Source organism: Coptis chinensis, chromosome 1 (genome assembly GCF_015680905.1).
Source record: "Coptis chinensis isolate HL-2020 chromosome 1, ASM1568090v1, whole genome shotgun sequence".
Classification (NCBI taxonomy): Eukaryota; Viridiplantae; Streptophyta; class Magnoliopsida; order Ranunculales; family Ranunculaceae; genus Coptis; species Coptis chinensis.
This window is the reverse complement of record NC_141456.1, coordinates 37,660,256-37,676,624: the sequence shown is the minus strand read 5'-3', so window position 1 is coordinate 37,676,624 and position 16,369 is coordinate 37,660,256. Positions and strand designations below refer to the sequence as shown.

At 35.4% G+C, this 16,369-nt stretch overlaps 1 protein-coding gene, 1 long non-coding RNA gene and 1 pseudogene across 4 annotated transcripts; 2 read left to right on the top strand and 1 right to left on the bottom strand.

The window, feature by feature from the left end:
• Nucleotides 1-5,191: 5,191 nt before the first annotated feature.
• LOC147523839 (zinc finger CCCH domain-containing protein 54 pseudogene) lies at nt 5,192-6,053 on the top strand (annotated as a pseudogene).
• Nucleotides 6,054-7,405: 1,352 nt separating this feature from the next.
• LOC147523838 (uncharacterized) lies at nt 7,406-14,761 on the top strand. 2 transcript variants are annotated; one of them, XR_015217653.1, is made up of 5 exons: nt 7,406-7,645; nt 10,180-11,054; nt 11,162-11,575; nt 12,832-12,945; nt 14,624-14,760. It is a non-coding gene; the product is annotated as an uncharacterized LOC147523838 (long non-coding RNA). The 2 variants fall into 2 exon arrangements; XR_015217657.1 differs by lacking the exon at nt 12,832-12,945 and having other exon boundaries at nt 7,407-7,645; nt 14,624-14,761.
• Nucleotides 12,312-15,927, bottom strand: LOC147523837 (increased DNA methylation 1-like). 2 transcript variants are annotated; one of them, XM_086600113.1, is made up of 9 exons: nt 15,729-15,927; nt 14,821-15,617; nt 14,605-14,716; nt 14,407-14,489; nt 13,990-14,228; nt 13,398-13,484; nt 13,052-13,151; nt 12,723-12,933; nt 12,312-12,622 (listed from the first exon to the last, which is right to left on the bottom strand). In XM_086600113.1, exons 2-9 carry the CDS (start codon nt 15,610-15,612, stop codon nt 12,546-12,548), a joined length of 1,701 nt encoding a protein of 566 aa, XP_086456239.1. In that variant the 5' UTR covers nt 15,613-15,617; nt 15,729-15,927; the 3' UTR covers nt 12,312-12,545. The 2 variants fall into 2 exon arrangements, with proteins under 2 accessions (XP_086456239.1, XP_086456233.1); XM_086600107.1 differs by having other exon boundaries at nt 14,821-15,927.
• Nucleotides 15,928-16,369: the final 442 nt, after the last annotated feature.

Here is a 16,369-nt window from a genome sequence, read left to right as displayed (position 1 = left end):
TACTCAAATGACCTAGCGGTATCGTTTGAGTGTATACTCAAACGACATGGCGAGACCGTTTGAGTGCACACTCAAACGACCTGGGAGTTTCGTTATGGCGAGACCGGTTGAATTAGTTGTTGGGCCTGGGCTTTGATGGCAAACTTGTAATATTGTAAACTTGTAAAATTTCTTTTTTTTTGGGGGGTTGCCTAATCCAATTTGATGAGTGAACAATTAAATCACCTTCTTTTTTTAAGTTCATGCCATATGGCGTGTCAATATGTGGGTGGTGTGTCAGTATGTGGGTGAGGGGTTGTCACATCCTGAACGCGGTCCAACTCATTGTGTCTGAAAGCCCAACAGTCACAACAAAAAGCCTGTGCGAATAGGGCTGGTCATCGAGCTGCCCGAGTCAAGTCAAATTTTACTATTCTCAAAACTCGCACATGTAGAAGCTCGACTCGGACTCGACTTCGAGTTTAATATGGAGCTCAAGCTCAACTCATCCAGTTGTACTAATAGCTCGAGCTTGACTCGTTTTGCACTACGAGCTTGAGTTCAAATTCAAGCTCAAGTTCAATTTTATTTGAACTCTTGAACTCAAACCCAAACTCGAAAAAAAAAGTGTATAAAACATTATATTAAAACGGGTATAAATTATAAATTATAGTTGGTTATAAATTATAAAACAGGTATAAATTATAAATTATAGTTAGTTATAAATTATAAAACAGGTATAAATTATTATAAATTATATATTGGGTATGGGCTTCTAAAACGAGTAACTCATGAGCTACTCAAACTCAAGCTCGACTCAAACTAGAACGAGTAGCACACGAGCTACTCGAACTCGAGGTACTCAGTATCTAGAACGAGCTTTAAATTAAGTTCAAGCTTGGTTCATATTTTTGCACGGACGAGTTTGAGTCGAGCTATTAGTACAACTGGAGTTACTCGCGAGCAGCTCAACTCGATGACCAGCCCTACACTGCAATCCGTTTGTTACTGAGTGTGCTACTGGGCACTTCTTTTTCTGAGTTGCTAACGGCAAGCTAGTATGCTTGTGTGTTAGAATTTTGGGCCTTTTTTACTTTAACCCCACAAAAGTATCGTAGCATTTTTTGTGTTAAACCTCCGTGCATTTTTAAAATCATTAGAGTTTGCACCCCCACTTTATACCTAGAATTTTGTATTTACACAAATGATGGAAATAAAAAGAGATTTTTTAACTAGCTCCACATGTTTGTTACAATGGGAATGTCAAAGATCCATATAATAATATAATAAGGGTGTACGCAAAACATGTTATTTGCAATTTTAGAAAGCAACAAAATTTAGTTTAAAAAAAAAAAAAAAAAAAAAAAAAAGGAATGCAAATTAACATACTATCAGTTTGAACCAGTGTCGGCCCTGAGGCAAAGTCACACAAGCAAGCGCTTTGGGCCTCCATTATTTTGGCAAAGTAAAGAGTCACCAGTCCACCACTAGAGTCCATTGAAACAATTTAACGCACCTTGCAATATACACTTATTAATAAGAACAATATAATTATAGATTTAATCGAAACTTATATATGGCTAATGAAATTATTAAATCCACTTGCTATTTCACAGATTATGAAATCAAAAGATGCATAAAATCTTATTTGTTACATAAAATAAAAAGGAATTCGACTAAAAAGAGGTGAAAACAAATAATAACGCGAGGTAAAAAATGCATCGATTTTTGTTTTTGACATGTGAATAGACACATATAGGCCACATTTTAAGAGTTGGCTTCAAGCCACCAGAAACTCAGGGCCGGCGCTGGTTTGAACACCTACATGGAAAACATGAGATGCGCATGGCAGGATGGTAAGTTTAATTTCCATTTTACGGATGGTAATTCACAAATATACGGTAGACATTTTTTTTACTAGCTAGTAGCTAGAAAAATTGAAAACTTGTAGTGTTCACCAATCACCACATGCATAATTTGTGTTGGAGCGCTGAAAATACAGTAACTAACAAATCACGCATTGTCGTTCTAGAATATAAACCTAATCTATTATACAAATCAAAAGTAAGATATATTTATAGGCGTTTTAACGACATTTTGTCGTTAAATGAAACGAAATTTACTAGTTTTCGAGATAGCTAGATAAGGTAGCATTATTGTCGTTTGTGTAAGTTGAAACAGGTGTTTTAACGATTTTGATCTCTTAAAAAGTTAACAAAAGGTTCCTTAAAAGTTAACTTTTACAGAATTTAACTGCCGTTAAGGATGACTCTTAATTTATAAATTGTAGAAATTATACATAATTTATCATCAAGATCTACTAGTTTGTAGTCTTTGTACATGTCTTCCAACTTCAAGATTTGAATTTTATGATGTTGCTTTTAATTTTTTGGAAAACTTATTAATTTGGAAATAAAGAAGAAGTGAACTAGAAGATTTGAGATTAAAAAAACGGATTTTAATTAGGTCTAAAAAGGTAAACAAGCTGAGTCCAACCATAGTTATAACCATAGTTATCAATAGTCAAAATGAGATAGATTGTGGTGGATAGAAAATTATTAGGATACACTTTAGTCCTAAGCACTATCATATTTGATAGAAGTTTTTCTCTTAAATGCACGAGGTGTGTTTAAAAGTTAATCTTTCAAAATATATCAAAAATCAAATCTAAGTCATGACTTATGAGTGTCGGAGACATGGCATTGCACAGAGCACTAGTAGCTAAGAAAACACGAGTTATTTCTATGCAACATATTACAGACTCTTCTATTTTATGTTATTTATTTTTGAGATAGCTCTCATTATGAAATCGAGAGAGATATCCCTATTTAACGGCTCCCATCAGTTAGTAAAATCTTGACTCGGTCAACAACAATATTTTAACATTTTATATATAGTCGAGTTGAATAACTATTTTTTTTTTATTGGTAAGTCTATTTTAATGAGATAGGGCAGGTTTCGAGTTCTAGACTTTTGGTACGAGTACTCTTTTGGTATTATCAGCCAAAGCAGCATAAAAATATGTGAACAAGCCTGTTTTTAAAGATATTACGAGTTCGAACTCCAAACCTATAATATCATCACCCAAAATTTTTACCAACTAACATAGATGACAGTTACAAATAACTATCTAACTGGTGGGAGTTATTAAATTTGGTGCTAGTATGTCTCTTGATTTTCAAAACTAGGGTTGAATATCTCTATTTATCTGCTCTCGTCAGTTAGTAAAATCTTGACTCGGTCAACAACAGTATTTTAATATTTTATATATAGTAGATAGTTGACTAACTGGTAGGAGCCATTAAATTGGGTGCTGATATGTCTCTCCATTTTTAATGAGTGATCTTAGACATACCCATAAAAACACTTCCGTACCCCAACTTTGAAATAAATAAATAAAATTGCTTAAGACACATTTAGATTCCTAAATTACCCTTTCTTTTATTAAGTATATCAAAGACAAAATAAAACAAGTGCTTATTCTTGCAGCAAACACAAACCCTTCGCACTTATTTTCCTTTTTTTCTGTCATTTTTTTTCTCTTTTAGGAAAGGAATTAGAAAGAGATAAAATTGTAGAATTTAGTCTTCCTCCTCCTCTCACTCATCAGCCATTAATGTACTTTTTCCTCATTGCAGCTCCTTGCTGTCTTTCTCATTTTCCGCTTGAGAAATTTTCAATTTGATATATTTCTACTAAACTCATTTAACCCTTCTACAATGATAAAGAAGAAGTAATTACAATAAGAAAAAAAAAATCAAATTTGAAGCAACTTTTAGAAGAGGAAAAAAAAATTTGTTTTTTGGGCATTCTTTTACTTTTATTATAAGTTATTGTGTAGTGGATTCTTCAAGGTCCAGAGTATTATTTTCAATTTTTTTTATTTGTTGTTTCTTTTGGAATGAGTCTCTCGGTCTTTTTGTTTTTTCTCTTTCTTTACCCCTATTGAAAATATTTCAAATTAATTTGGAAGATATTACTGAATTGAAGCGGTTATTGGGATATGGCAAAAACTAAGTTAGTTATGGAGTACGGGAATATTTTTATGGGTATGTCCAAGATCACTCTTTTAAAAATGGGGCTATCTCAAAACAACAGCATTCAAAACAGGGGTATCACAAATGAACCCATTATTTGTTTTGCAAAATATTAACTTACCACCAGTACCAATACATCCCCAATCTAAATACTTCCAAATTCAGTTAATCACTTTTGTTGATTCTTCACATATCCATTACACTTGCCATTGAAGCAGTCTGTAGTTGAAGAGTAGGTGCACTATACTCCAATGGATTTGTTTGTTTCCCACAAACTTTCCTTTACGACTCGCCGCGTGTAAATTTTAATTCAAAGAAAAATGATAAAATCTGAAATCAAATGCATCCAAAAACCACGTTTGAGTTAGTGGTTTAAACATTTTCCGTCAATATATAATGTCGTTAAAATTTCCAGTTAATAATTTCATGTATTTATTTAACGTCCGTCAGGTTTACCGTTTATGTTAGATTAGCAGTCGGCGACGTGTTAAAAAAGTAACTCAAGATGGTTGGTAGTAAAACCATTTAAAGTTAAGACCCTTTGAGCTATAAAAGGAGGAGTGGCCTTGAACACCACCTTGACACCTTCTCATGTATTCAAAACATCAGTTTCTTCACTTTTTCACTCTTTTTTTTCACATGAACTTTCAATTATGTTTCTGTTTTTTTTTTCCTCTCACCACTCCTCAATGAGATAATAGTCAGTTTTTCTCCTTCAATTTGTATGTGTACATGTTTTTATATAATTTTGTACATTTTTTATTCGAAAAATGAGTGTTTAGAGTTGGGAAATTTCGAGTGGGAAAAAAAGTATGTGATGGAAATCAAGAAGTGGGGTGGAAGAGAAATTATATAGACTCAACTTCCACAAATTTTTCTTGATTTTCCACTTCGTGAGGCCTGCTCCTCCTATTTCCCTCCAATTTATATCTTTGATGGCAATTTATTCTTGAATTTCTTATTGTCCGCCAGAATTTTTAAGACCATTTTCATGTCTTTCTATAAATTTCATGTGTATTAGTGATAGAGGATGTAGAGTGTTTGGAGCATATTTGTTTAGGACTAAATATTTTTCTTAATAATTTACTTTGATAAGAAACGTATTATTGCATGTTCATGCAACATTGCAGATTTGCTCAAATATTTCGTGAAGAAGATTGTGGGAGCAATTAGAGATGTTTAATCCACATTTCAATATTGGCATTCCCCAGCCAAGACTCCAAGAAGCTGTTCCATTGGTGTACGACCCTACCGATGAATTTTTCATGTACATATTCAAGATCAAAAGGTGTCCAAAATTGCGAAGCCATGACTGGACTGAATGTCCATTTTTACACAAAGGTGAAAAAGCACGGCGTCGTGATCCACGTAAATTCCACTACTCTGGCATCATTTGTGCACAATACAGGAACGGTAGTTGCAGAAAAGGCGACTTATGCGAGTATGCTCATGGAGTTTTCGAGTATTGGCTACACCCAGCACGGTATCGGACACGTTTTTGCAATGCTGGGATGTTTTGCCAACGGAAAGTGTGTTTCTTTGCGCATTCAATAGACGAGCTGCGACCAAGTACTAAGCACAAATGTAATTGCCACACTCGAATGGACGGATGCAAAAGAGGCACAAGATTTGCAGAAAGTTCGAGTAGTATGACAATACTACCGAGCTTCCCATTGGCACCATCAACTAGTCGTGAAAGTTCCGTAGTAATTAATTGGGATGTTTTGGAGAATTTTGGGAAATTGAGGATTGAAGATGTGAATGAACCAAATATTAATAATGCGTCCGATTTTCGCGAGACTGATTGGAATGGTTTGCCCCACTGGCCTGATATCAACTGGGTTTCAGAATTGGTGGCAGAAGTGAGAGAGAGAGATGGTTGATTTAAGATTGCTATTTGTATAATTGTTTAATCATGTCTTTGTAGTAATTAGTAACGAAGTGAATAATGTAGCAGTTTCTTTCACTGTGAGCAGTAGAGTTGCTGTAACCTGTAATTCAGAAGAGAAGATTCTGCATGTCAAAGCAACTAAATAAATAAAGGGAAATGTATTTATGTACGTGGTTTCAATATTTGTAATCTTTAATTCTGAAAATCTAACCGTAAATGCCAAAATGGGACGTTGACTTTAAGATTAGAACAGTTTAGTGAAGATAAATTTTATTCCAACTATAGACATAGCCCCCACCAAAAAGCAAATGTACTTTTATTAATTTCTTGTTATGTTGTTTCTATATTTGTTTTCAGAATCCAAAATTCTATAGCAACCAAATCTTTTGAACCGAATTTGTGAACACACTGACGTGGCACTCATCAGGCAGTGTGTGTGTGGTCAAAGAAGTACTGAAAATCAAGGTCTCTAGTTGTTGTAGAAACACTCTTTCAGAATAAATTTCTTCAACGGTAATGAAGATTAAAAAAGCTAACGGTTTGTTTCATTTTTTCTTCTTCTTTTCTTTAACAGCACCACATAATGTGGTACAAGTGATATATAATGTCTTAACAACACCACATAATGTCGTACAAATGAGATATAATGTCTTACTATGATCATATATATTTAGTTTCATGTTATTTATTATTTTCTTTAACAACACCACATAATGTCGTACAAGTGAGATACACTGTCTTAACAACACCATATAATGTCGTAAATGTGAGATACAATGTCTTATTATGATCATATTTAGTTCAGTTAAACGTGTATTTTCAGGTTATCAAAATACAAATAACAGCACTACATAATATCGTACAAGTGAGATACAATGTCTTACTATATAATGTCGTACATATGAGATACAATGTTTTCATATATAAATATTGTGGAAGGGTATTAGGAGTATTTCAAGTGGAGACTACGTCCAAAAGTGGAATAAATTTTCTCTGCCATATTCAACGGGCTACTGTGTCCTAATCTTAAAGTCAACGTCCGATTCGAAAATTTACCCAAAAGTCGCCAATCTTTAAATGAAACATTTACTCTATCATTGAAGCATTGAAGAAACGGGCAACAGAACTGGCAGAAGAACATATCAATTAACATAAATTTTCAAATGTTAAGGAAGAAATTGCGATTAATCGATTATGTATGTTGTATTTGTGCCTTTGTGGAGTCAAGGTCCAAAATGTTGTATTGTCTCTGCTCTCTCACATTTTAAAATGTTCAAACTTAACATGCATGGGAAAAATTGTGTCTTCCGTGCAACTGTGCAAGTACAATGTTGTATTCCGCAAGATCATGTGTAAGTTGCATTACATTCGAGGTTTTAGCCAAATTGTTGTTTGGTTGTGCCAAAGTTGGAATTTATTAGAAAGGTCTGTCTCACATTGGTTCAACCGAGCCAAATTTAACCTTGAGATTATTCTTGGAGCGTGATACGGCCCGAACCGAATTTCAATGCATCACTTTCTCTTTTTTCTCGTGGTACCGCTGTAACGTGAATACGTGATGCACGTTGCTCATGTTTCAGTCAATGATGAAAACGAGGACAAATATATTTCTGAGTTAACGAGGACGCATTTCTTATTTAAACTGAGACTAGCTCTGTACTTCATCTGTCTCCAAAATCTCTTCACTTCGTTTTGTTGGAATGTAATGCATTCAACATGCATTATATCCATTTCATAGGTACGCAATCTTATATTATATATTATATTTTAATTTAGCTGGGACTGGGAACATATATACTTTATATTTGTTTTATTTTCATATATATATGCAACAAGCTAGATGAGCATGCACATATGTATATCTTGAATAAAGTCAACACTTTTGAGTGTGAATTTAGTTTTATATATATGCAATGCTATAAGAACTTCCCACTAGATTTAAGGTGACCCTTTTTACGTACTACATTAGTTACAAGTATTGAACATAGCCTCGATCATCATTGCCCTGAATCTTTCGAAGTTCGGAGCTTATGACGACACTCCCTGTGACCCTGAACTAAATGCCAGTTAGTGGTGTACATGGGATCAAACTACAAATTTTAATATGTTGAAAATGTGAAATGATGATCAGTAGCTTTTACTTAGTGAAGATTCAAGTACCGAGTCTAGATCGTCAATGCAAAGGAGTTTCTTTCTAGCATCTGCTCAAGTATATAGCCAGCTTTATTTGAATAACCTGGGTGATAGGAGTGTAGGACTACGGGAGACCTTTTAGGCTAAAATTTGTAGGATTGCAGTGTATCAAACTATCAATGTCAGAGAAAAGGGGGAGGACTAGTTCAGTATTTGTAATTATAATTCAACTATAGCACTTATAAATATGTATATGAGCGTATATGGACGCATGCTGGAAGATGTTTGAAGAAAGTTCTCAAAAGAAATAGTGAATGTATTGCCAAGGCAGAGTTGGTTTTTTCATAGTTGATGTGTCTCGTGCGTATTAAGTTCTTGTCATGAAAAAATTAATTAATGGTACGGCGTTTAAGCTCATACAGCCTAAGAGATTCGTCCCCAAACCATGGATCCTGCCAAAAGAAAATCCAATCACTAGTCCAATATTGTACCTAATACCTGCCTTGAAGGGGGGAAGAAATTTCATGGTACCCCTCCAAAAACCAGGAGCAACAAATGTTCATGCCACTGTCATCTATTCAAGTGATGTCTGGCATTTTTAACAGGGAGTGACTCTCCATGATAGATTGGGGGAAAAAGTAACTTTCTGAACCAACTATTTTTTTTAATCACTCACAAGGATCGGGTAGATGAAAGGTAAGTATACCCTTGACACGAAATTAAAAACGGCTCGAGTAGATGAAAGGTCAAGTATACTCCTGACGCGAAATAATAAATAGTCAGGCCCAACCGAAACGACCCGGTATATATAGTATGAATAATGATTGTTCATACCTATTTATAGGGATGTCTAAACGGGTACCCGATCCGGCCCGAATCCGATTTTTTGGGTTTTGAACGGGTATCGGGTTATTCGAATCCGGACCGGTTTTCAGCGGGTCGGATATTTTGTTGAGAAGTGTGACCAAACCCTACCCTAACCTTATATTTCGGGTACCCATCGGACTCAGGTTCGGATTTCGGATAGGATAAAGCCCGGTATAAATGACGAAAGAAGACAATAAAAAACTTTATTTGAAATATATATATACATTTTATTCCTTCTTTGGCTATCCACAAATCCTTCAAACAAAATAAAACTTCTAATGAATTTAGAAGTAATTATCACCTATACTCAGACATAATTATTTGATATGATTTAAAAATAGATAGATTCGGAATGAACTATAGACACATGATCACGTGCAATTACTGAAAAAATTGGAAATTCCGACATAATTTTTTTCATAATCCAATATATTAAATAACTCATAATTGTAAATATAAATGAGATCATAATCTAAATATTTATCTAACTCATTCTTTTATATGAGATTAGTAGTATGCAATTGAAACCGGATTTGGGGTTCAATTTCGGGTTTTTTAGCCTTTTTTATGGGTTTAAGGCTAAATTATCGGGTCGGGCCGGGTTTAGAGAGTGTAACCAAACCCTACTCTATGTATTTCGGTTCAGGTTCGGGTTTTGTAGGGTTCGGACAGAGTTCGGTGCGGGTATTTTGTTCGGGTTTTGGGCTGGTTTCGGGTTTCGGGCAAGATGGGCATCCCTACCTATTTAGGGTATGAACAATCACCTCAACATAAACTATGAACAATCACTGTTCATACATCAACATAAACAATCACTGTTCATACCTCGAACAATCACTATTCATACCTCAACCTGAACAATCACTATTCATATGAAGAATTGTGTAAAGTGGTAAGTGGGAAAAGTAGTACACAACTTCAGATGTTGCAGATCAGGACAGACATATATGGATCCTAACTGTCATAACTATACTAATCGACTTTTCAGTAGCAAACTACCAGTATAACAGTTACTAAAGTGTATGGCTGAAGATAACTCGGGCAAGTGATCAAATGCTATCTGTGTTTCTTTCTTTTTTGATTTGTTTAGTGTTCCAGATTTCTCTAGGTATCACATCCAAAAAAGAAAAATTTCATAATGGAAATAATTCACTAACATTTTTTATTTTCAGATTTATAACTTCATCTGTCTGTTTTATAAATCAATAATGACATGTTACTTGTGGTTTTTTAATTTGATCAACATGTTCTCTAACTTATTTGTGTTGACAGCCTGAACACAGTGACTCCATTGATGAATCCTGTTATGTTTCTTAATCAAGATGGTGAACCCTGAGGACTGTGAAGAACAAGGGTAATGGAGTGAGCTCAGCTGGTTCGAGTTCAGGTACCCCCAGTTGAATCCCTGCTCAAAGTACGCATCACACTCAGTTGGATGGGAATAATATTGTCACAATGAGGCCCGGTTGGGAAATAATAAGACATGTTGGAGCGGATACAGTGTTACATGATGAAGAAAATGGTAGCCCGAGTAGGAAAATCCCAAAATGAGCGAACAAGGAAGACACAATTCACTCGTAATACAAACAAATCTTTGATCGGATTATAAGCCAGGGAAAATTTCAAAACAGAGCGAACGAGGGACAACACGAGTACATTGTCTTGTCATAGCTCTTGAGTAGACGAAGGACAAGAAGTCTATGAATATTCTCTGGAAAAAAAAATTATAATAATAATAATTCTGTTTTGGCTGATAGATTCGGGAATGGTTCGTCTGGATGCTCGAGTTTGCTATGCAAATATTGCCTGCACAGCCATGTTAATGGAGGGAAAAATCACAAAGGATGGCCTTCTGTGCAAATGTTGTAAGAGAGTGGTCACAGTAATTTGAGGATCATGCAGGAAGAAAGCTGAACGATGCTTATCAGAACATTTTCCTTGAAACTGGTATCAGTCCACTGAATTGTCAAATTGGTGCATGGAACCTACAAGATAAATCTTCCCTTTGTAGCTACTGCATCATTGAAAGCCATGAAATTGATTCTGATGACAATAATGATATCTGTGGTACATGTGAGGATGTCAATGAGCTTCTCTGTTGCCATGGCTGTCCCTCGACCTATTACCAGAGCGGTATGGATGTCGAGGTAAAACAAAAATCATCCCCACACAAAATCTATTCTTATATTTTCTCCATCCAAGAGCTTCTTGACATCCTCTGCTTTGTGATTTTTTGATAAACTATCCTTTACAGGTTCTTCCTCAAGGTGTTGGATCCACCCAAATTGCATGTGCAGATTCTGTAGAAGATCTAAATATGAACCAGCTGGCCCGCTAAATACAAGTTTGCAGTGAAAATTTTGAAATTCATGCAGGAGGCAAGCTCAACGATACATATCAGCTGACCTCTTGAATTTACCTCTTTAACCATTGAGAGGCCTTGCTAATAAATCCAGAAGTGACACAGTTAAAAGCACAGCAGAAGTCTGTGTGAGTGGTGGCATGCTATCAACCAAACTAGTGGTAATACCTGTCAGAATGCAGACACAGAAGCTTGCTATTAAGCTCCCAATGGAACTTTTGGCCACAACTGTAAAAGTCTGGGTAATTCTTAGATGCTAATAGGCGAGTGAGGTTATTAATTGAGATGCCTACTGCAACAGTAAAGGTAAAGATTCTCTCCCTTTATATCCAATCTCCATGCGTACCCATTTGCTCATAGATCAAGCTTAGTTGTGTTTTCTTATGATTTCTTGATGTTACATTTATCTTTATGTTTATCATCTTGAGATTTGTTATATTTGATAGATTTACAGTGGAACTGAGCTTTGGTCCCTTGTATTCGATTTGTCACCCACTAGAAACACTTCCCATTTGCCCACTTAAGCAGAAACGTTTCTGAGAATTTGGAATTTAGGCTTGAAAAAAGTGATTTGTTTTGATTGGTGAAGCTTCAATCAGTTAAAACACACAATTTCAATGCAAGAGCTAGGCTTTATACTCTCACACAAAGAAAACAAGCAATATCTTATTCATAAACTCATAACTAAAATAACCTCATTATCACATATTCTCCTTTACCTTATTTATAAAAAGAGGTATCTTGCTAGCCAAAAAAATTTACATCGGAAACTTTGAAAAAGTTCCTTAAACTCTAAAACTCTTCTAAAACAACTAATCACTGGGGTGGAAATGTGGAATCGTGGACGCGTACACATGAAAAAGAATTTATGAAACCTGTTTATATGATTTTGTTTTTTGACAGTTAACTTATATAGATTTTACAGTGCTAAACAAAAAATTTAGATTGTGTAATTTTAAAGCATTTCATTCTGAGTGCAACCTAAGCCATATACCAGATCAGTACATTAGAACTATAGTGGGGCTGAACGCCCATGCTTATGTGTTTTAAAGGTTAAATACCAAAATGAATTAAATCCATGAGTTAAAGAATGAGTACAAACACAGAAGAAAAAGAGCGAATAGGTATAATCAATGTTATGTTACTATGGGTTCACATCCAAGTGTACCATATTAGAGAGTGCATCTGTGCATGAAGGGTGAGTTATGTGATACACGAATGAACATTTTAGTATGAGACACAAGATCCGCATCAAAATCTTGGGCGAGTCTTTCACCTATGCCATATCATCCTCTTGAGTACTATCTGGAGGTAGGAGATTCAGATCAAAGGGAGCAGGTTTATGGCCCAAATCTACACAAACATGATTTTCAAGTTTAAAAATTGATTTAGGTGAATTTTAAGAGTACATTATATATATATATATATATATATATATCAATTCTTTCGTTACCTGCATTTGCTTTTCTAATTTCTTCTTGGCATCGAGGCATTAGATTTTTCTGCAGCATGATTGTTTCAGGGAACGTTAACAAGTTCATGGATCTCATTTCTTGTCTCAGTGCTTCCTCAATAGGCTGGAAACCATAACCATTAATCCACTTATCAACACGTTCTTCGATAGATGGTATAATGAGCTTTTCCACCCCAAGGAAGTGAAGCGTCTGAAATAAATGGTATGTCAATTAATAACGAGAAGTAGTATATACAAAAGTAAAGATAGAAATGAGGGTAATAATCGCTTTGCAAACAATAACCATTAAGGAATAATTACCGACTTACAGATTCGATTGCTAGGACAAGTAGACGGCACATCCCTTGACGCCTATAGATATTTCGAGTGCCTACAAAAGGCATCTCGGCCAGTCTGGCACCATGGATCCTATTAAACATAAGCAATGAATTAAGAAATAACAGTTTTATTGGATATCCCTCAATTATGTAAACTTTATTTTCAACGTTTGCAAAGGCAAATCAAATGCTGGAGAACTTAAAGGTACTAGAATGATTCAACACCACTTTGTTTCATTTTTCATTTCTTGAGGTTCTGTTGGAACTATGAAATTCTAATTAAGATTCACAACTTTCAATACTAGTTGTACAGTCGTGAAGACGCACAAAACAATACCTGATGGATGCAACAGCGATGATTTCATCACGTCTTTCAAGAATAGCAGTGTAGAATCCAGTATAGTTCAGACGATTCAAGTTTGACCTGCAAAAGAAATCAAGATATAGTATATAGTACCATTAAGTTTATAAGATATAACTTAAAGGGTGGTTTTGACTGATGAAATAAAAGTCTGAAAGTATATTTTGTTAATAATTAATACAAAATAAATTATAACAATTTTTTTTATATTATAGAGAAATGTGCTAGACTTGTCATCCCTTCCATCAATTCAACACACTCCAAGTGACTGGTTCTATATCTGGACCATTAACACAGATTTGTTAAACGCCGAATGAACATATCAAAGAAGGAAATGCGAAATTAATAGGTAAAGGGGTTCTATAGACACATTAACTTATATTGAAAATTGTGCATCATGAAGTATGAAATAGGTTGTTTGAAGACCAATTGCAGGATCAGCGACTAGTTTGTACATTAGACTATTGACACTAGGCATAGTGCAAAGCTTCTGTGGATTAGTGTAGGAAGAAAATTCAAACAAACTTTTTAAGGCGTTGAGTGGAAAAATATGGTATCAAAATCTTACCCAATGTTAAAAACAACACTTTGGATCATGTCGACCCCACTTCGTGGATCAGTTATAGGATCAAAGCATTCTTCCATTACTTTCAGCGCGGCCGCAAGCTTAGAATTACAAGTTACTCTTTTTGTTTGTCTGTATATGGTTTCATTGGGATTTTGATCCAAACGTTGATTAAGAGACCATGAATATCCACCTCCAAGCGCACGGTTGAGTCCAATTAGATTCTTCAATTCTTTGAAGAGCTGGGAGAAGAAAAAAAAGATATTTGTCAGATGAGTTATGAGTAACCTAGTAACTTCCAGATATTATTTCAGATTCCCAGAGATGCAGTAATGTTTCTTGAGCATTGGGAGGACAAAAGAAACAAAAATGAACTGAAATCTCTGAAAAGAAAAGAATCAATCATGATATACTCCTTACTCTAGTGCAATTCCACCCGCAAAAGGAATAACCTTTAGGACCAATAGTTCTGACATTGAATTCTCTGTTACAGAACTGATGAACTACAGTAGAAAAATATAGAAAGAGTCAGTATGTTATATTCATAGTAGCGTATTAGGAAAGTACATCAAACTGAAATAAATCCTTATGATCAAGACCAAATAATTGGATGCTGACATTTTCTTTCGCACTGCAGACATGTATTTAGTGGACCTGCTGGCTCATACTTGAATCTTCGACAGAATTTGCACAAGCAATTTGGGCAGATCCAATCACCTTGAGGAAGCACCTGTCCATTACAGTTCATCAAAAAATTTGCGAAGCGGAGGATGTAATGAAGCTTGGACACGGAGACAAGATAAGAATAAATTTTGCAAGGAAGATTTGTTTTACCTCAATATCCATACAGCTCTGGTGATAGGTGGAGGGACAGCCATCGCAACAAATAAGCTCACCTCCATCCCCACATGTACCACAGGTATCATCATTCTCATCGGAGTCATTTTCATGGCTTTCAATGATGCGGTAGCTACAGCGGGCAGATTCATCCTGTCGGTTCCATGCACCAATTTGACAATTCAGTAGGTTGATACCAGTCTCAAGGAATATATTCCGATATGGGTCGTTGAGCTTGCTTCCTGCATGAGCCTCAAATTCCGACACTGTTACAACACTGTTACAACATTTGCACAGAAGGCCATCTTTTGTGACTTTACCCTCCATTAGCGTTGCTGTGCAGGACATATTTGCATAGCAAACTCGAGCATCCAGAGGAACCATCCCAGAATCTATCAGCCAAAATAGAATTGATCTTTTTCCAGAGAAAGCTTCAGAGACTTCTTCTTCGTCTTCTCTATAGCTACGACTAGACAGTGTGTCCCTGCGTCTTCCCTTGATTGCTATTTTGGGAATTTTCCTTGGCCTATTATTCAAAAAAATACTTGGTTTCTGTTGCCAGTGCCTCTTCCTACTCAAGCTACCGTTTTCCCCATTACGTAACACTGTATCTGCTCCAACTTGTCTTATTATTTCTCGACCGGACCTCATTGTGACAAAATTATTCCGGTCCAACTGAGAGTGATGCCTACTTTGAGTAGGGAGCGAATTGGATGTACCTGAACTCGAACCAACTGAGATCACTCCATTGCTTTTGTTCTTCCCAGTCCTCATTCCAGAGATAACCATCTTGACTGGAAAAAAAAAACAGCAGAATTTGTCAATGGGGGTCAGTCAGTTCAGTCTGCTAACACAAATATGTGGAAGAACAGATTTATTGAATTGAAAACTGTAAGTTACTGTACATTATTAATATATGAATCAGATAAATGAAAGATGAATCGGAAAATAAAGATGTTATTGATTTGTTTCCAATATCAAATTTTTCATTTTTGGATGTGATAGCCATCATTGAGAATATCTGGAATACTAAATGAAGCAGAAGAGGAAGAAACACAGCTAGCATTTGATCATCAGTTGCTGCTATACACTTTAGAGGGCTAACTGTTATATTGGTATTTGAAAGTTGATTATTATAGTTGTTATGGCAGTTAAGAAGCATATTTGGTTGTCCTGATCTGCTACTCCAGAAATTGGTTACTAATTTTCCAACTTGCGACTTTACACACTTTTTCGCCCCAAGTGAGCAATGAGTGTCTGCCACGTCTTACCATCTAACATGCAACTACTCATATCGACATAAAACATTTGAGTTATTTTGCACCGCCTTCCCTAAGTAGTCCCTTGCAGGCGTTGCATGTTAAGCAACCAGACCCAACGGCTGTGAATTTCTTTGGGGTTATAAAAGGTTTAACCAATTATTTCAAGGTGAGAAAATAGTAATATGAACACGAAAAGCTTTCGGTCATTATAAAAGCAATTTAAGACATAATAAATTCTAGATCTCATGACTCATTAAGGACTTGCTAATAACAATCAACATAAC

Bases quoted from the DNA above. Each gene is read 5' to 3' on its own strand.
- LOC147523837 (XM_086600107.1), bottom strand. From the start codon at position 15,612: ATGGTTATCTCTGGAATGAGGACTGGGAAGAACAAAAGCAATGGAGTG. The intron at 14,717-14,820 runs GTAAAACAAATC...TGTAATGGACAG, and splicing joins AGAGCTGTATGGATATTGAG to GTGCTTCCTCAAGGTGATTG. The intron at 13,152-13,397 runs GTATTGTTTTGT...TATGTTTAATAG, and splicing joins ATCGCTGTTGCATCCATCAG to GATCCATGGTGCCAGACTGG.